Raw genomic sequence first — 2,980 nt, forward strand, 5'->3', positions numbered from 1 at the left:
ACGTGGGGGCGTGGCTGGGACCTAGATCGCGCCCAGGGCCTAAAAATCGCCGGGCGCGCGCCTAAAATAGCGCCGGCCTATGCGCTGGGGGGCCGAACGAGTGGAGTTGCTCTTACATGTTGAACACTTTTAGGTTTAAAGCCATCTTAAAAACGGAATTATGCAAGCCAAAACCTGATGCCACCATTAAGAAAGAGGGCGAAGCCATAAACACTCTGTTTGCATTTTGGATCTGTAATTCAAGCTGTTAATCCCAGCAGCTTTGGCCACGCGGCGCCGCGCCACCGCGCAAGCGATGGGATCGCCGAGCTGAGAGCCCAGGTTTCCCTGCTGCTGCTGGGATGCACCGCAAGCGTGTAGCAGCAACATGAATCTAAGGAAAGAATACAGAGTACAGGAGCAGGCCAGCCGAGCAGGCATGTGATGTCTCACATGTCATGTAGAATCGGATGATAGAAAAAGTAGGTTCGGATGGGGAAGCGGGATCCTCTGCAGGAGGTGGGTGCTTGGAGAGAAAACGTGTGATCCAGTGCGTAAAGTTGAAAATGTTAAGGCGGAGAGTAGGGATGCACGTGTAGTGAAAGTCACTTTCTATTCTTTAATGATGCCGATTAGTAGTAGCTTGCATTGGGGAGAAAAAATCAACATAGATACCTCAAATTATTTTTTATCATGAGGCATCCGTATCCATATGGCATCATTGTATATGACCTAAAGGAGACCTGGGAACCGAAGAAAGGAATGAGCCCTGCTCAGTGATGACAGCGCCACTTTTCTCAATCTCAAGCTAAAAGTTTCGGAAGATTTTCACCCAAGACCAGAGGAAGATAGGCACCTGCTAGCTAGCTCGCCCGCTAGGCCCTCCATGGATCCCTATCCCCGCCGGCGAAGCAACCCAGCGAGGGTGCCGTGCCCGTCCTCCGCCACCTCCATCTTCCTCCCCCCTCACGTATTCGTGTTCCTTTCTTCCTCCCCTACCGTACTTCCCCTCCGTTCTTTATTTCTTCAAAACTGGCCGGCATCGCTGGAGGCGCCCCGCCGGTCGACGCTTCCCGCCATATTTATACCCCCGCGCGCGCAAAACGGCCATACCCGTACGAGCTTCGAAGTCCTCTTCTCGTTTCGCTTGGAGTCGCCATGGGTTCCCCGTCCAGAGCCGCCCTGGTGCTCGCGCTGCCTCTCCTTTGCCTCCTGTCAGGTACGCATTTCATGTCTGGTTCCATCGATCGGCGCTCACTGTCGAGCTTGCTTCGTGCCGGAATTTTGAGACGTACGTTTGCGTCCACGCATGCAGGGGCGACGATGCGTGCGGAGGCGGCCAGGATGTTCACGATCATCAACAAGTGCGAGACGACGGTGTGGCCGGCGGTGACGCCGGGGGACAGCTTCGGCGGGGGCGGGTTCGAGCTCAAGACGGGGCAGTCGGCCGTCTTCACGGCGCCGCCGGCGTGGTCGGGCCGCATCTGGGGCCGCACGGACTGCGCCTTCGACCAGGCCGGCACCGGCAAGTGCGGCACGGGCGCCTGCGGCGCGGCCCTCAAGTGCGGCGCGTCGGGCGACCCGCCGGCGAGCCTGGCCGAGTTCACGCTCGCCACCACGGACTTCTACGACGTGAGCCTCGTGGACGGCTTCAACCTGCCCATCACGGTGACCCCCGTGAGCGGGCGCGGCAACTGCTCCGTGGCCGGCTGCGACGGCGACCTCCGGGACACCTGCCCCGCCGAGCTCTCCGTGAAGGGCTCCAACGGGAAGACGGCGGCGTGCCGGAGCGCCTGCGACGTGTTCAACACCGACCAGTACTGCTGCCGCGGCAAGTTCGGGGGGCCGTCCACCTGCCCGCCCACGCCATACTCCAAGAAGTTCAAGGAGGCCTGCCCGTCGGCGTACAGCTACGCCTACGACGATCCCAGCAGCCTCTTCCAGTGCTCCGGCGCCGACTACGTCATCACCTTCTGCGCAAACAGGTGACGCCATTAATAAAATTCCTGTGATCTTTACACTTTTGGATTGCGAGCTTCCATTTTTGGGTACCAATGCGTAGATTCTTGTGTTTCTACCAGGAAGCAATCGGTGTGCACGCACCACAACAACAAGCTCGAGTGCGATGCCTCAAGCCGACACCTGCCGATCATGTCCGCCATGATGCTGCTGGTGCTGCTCGTCAGCTTTGTGGCACTGTAGTTTCCCATGTGATTCAGGAGAACAGAATTTAAGGTGGAGGATCTCGGTATTTCTTTGGAGTTTGGAGAGGGGACGTTAGCGATCTTCTTTTTTTTACCTGTGTTTTCGATCGTCTGTCCGGGTGTGAATGGAGGCGTGGCCACCGCATGCAGTGAACATGGTTCGTGTGAACTTTGGACCGGCTCTTGCCAAATGTAAATAGTGCGCAAATGTAAGTGTGCCTTGCTCACTCAAAATGTTCTTCCATGGAAATAAACAGTTTGATCACACAAGGCGGCCACTGATTTGTTTTTGTTTCGAGAAATTTGGCTAGGTAAGAAAATCCTTTGATTTGATTTGGTTGGAGTGCGCCAGGCCTAGGCAGTAGTGCAACACCTAGGCGACACGTGAGAGCCCCTGCAGCAAGCTACTATGGTGGGCCCTCCCTCATAAAAAATAAATTTAATATCGTTGTGGGCATGTAGCCCACATATCAGATATTAAACTGATAAGAACATATACTACACTTGATCTTAGCCAAAAGGCCGAGAAAGGTATGCTTTGAAACGTTGCCCTGAGTCTCCTTTTATTGCTTCCTCGACCGACTATGACACTTGTACAGGCGAGGTGGGACTAAACGTGAATCAGAGTTGAGAGTGTGCAGTATGCTTTGGCAGCCTTTTTTTTGAGTCTAAACACACTTGCTTTATTGATCAATAATGTTCATGGGGATACAATTCAGGTCTGGGGGGGGGGGGGGGGGGGGTTAAGAGCCACACATGGCGCCCCGGGTCCAGACCAAAAGTGTGCTTAGCAAGGC

At 55.3% G+C, this 2,980-nt stretch overlaps 1 protein-coding gene and 1 non-coding gene across 2 annotated transcripts; one reads left to right on the plus strand and one right to left on the minus strand.

Annotated features, from left to right (window-relative positions):
• The first annotated feature begins 1,029 nt into the window (after positions 1-1,029).
• On the plus strand, positions 1,030-2,458 carry LOC125514054 (Pathogenesis-related thaumatin superfamily protein). The gene is made up of 3 exons (XM_048679304.2): positions 1,030-1,198; positions 1,295-1,964; positions 2,061-2,458. Exons 1-3 carry the CDS (start codon positions 1,138-1,140, stop codon positions 2,179-2,181), a joined length of 852 nt encoding a protein of 283 aa, XP_048535261.1. The 5' UTR covers positions 1,030-1,137; the 3' UTR covers positions 2,182-2,458.
• A 63-nt stretch (positions 2,459-2,521) lies between these two features.
• Positions 2,522-2,718, minus strand: LOC125532000 (U2 spliceosomal RNA). The gene has a single exon (XR_007293667.2). It is a non-coding gene; the product is annotated as a U2 spliceosomal RNA (small nuclear RNA).
• Between the last annotated feature and the right edge of the window lie 262 nt (positions 2,719-2,980).

Source organism: Triticum urartu, chromosome 6A (assembly GCF_056163025.1).
Source record: "Triticum urartu cultivar PI428250 chromosome 6A, HENAU_Tu73, whole genome shotgun sequence".
NCBI lineage: Eukaryota > Viridiplantae > Streptophyta > Magnoliopsida > Poales > Poaceae > Triticum > Triticum urartu.

Excerpts from the sequence above, each read along its gene's own strand:
- LOC125514054 (XM_048679304.2), top strand. The coding sequence starts at position 1,138 with ATGGGTTCCCCGTCCAGAGCCGCCCTGGTGCTCGCGCTGCCTCTCCTT. Across the intron at positions 1,199-1,294 it reads TCTCCTTTGCCTCCTGTCAG|GGGCGACGATGCGTGCGGAG; the intron begins GTACGCATTTCA and ends CCACGCATGCAG. Across the intron at positions 1,965-2,060 it reads ATCACCTTCTGCGCAAACAG|GAAGCAATCGGTGTGCACGC; the intron begins GTGACGCCATTA and ends TGTTTCTACCAG.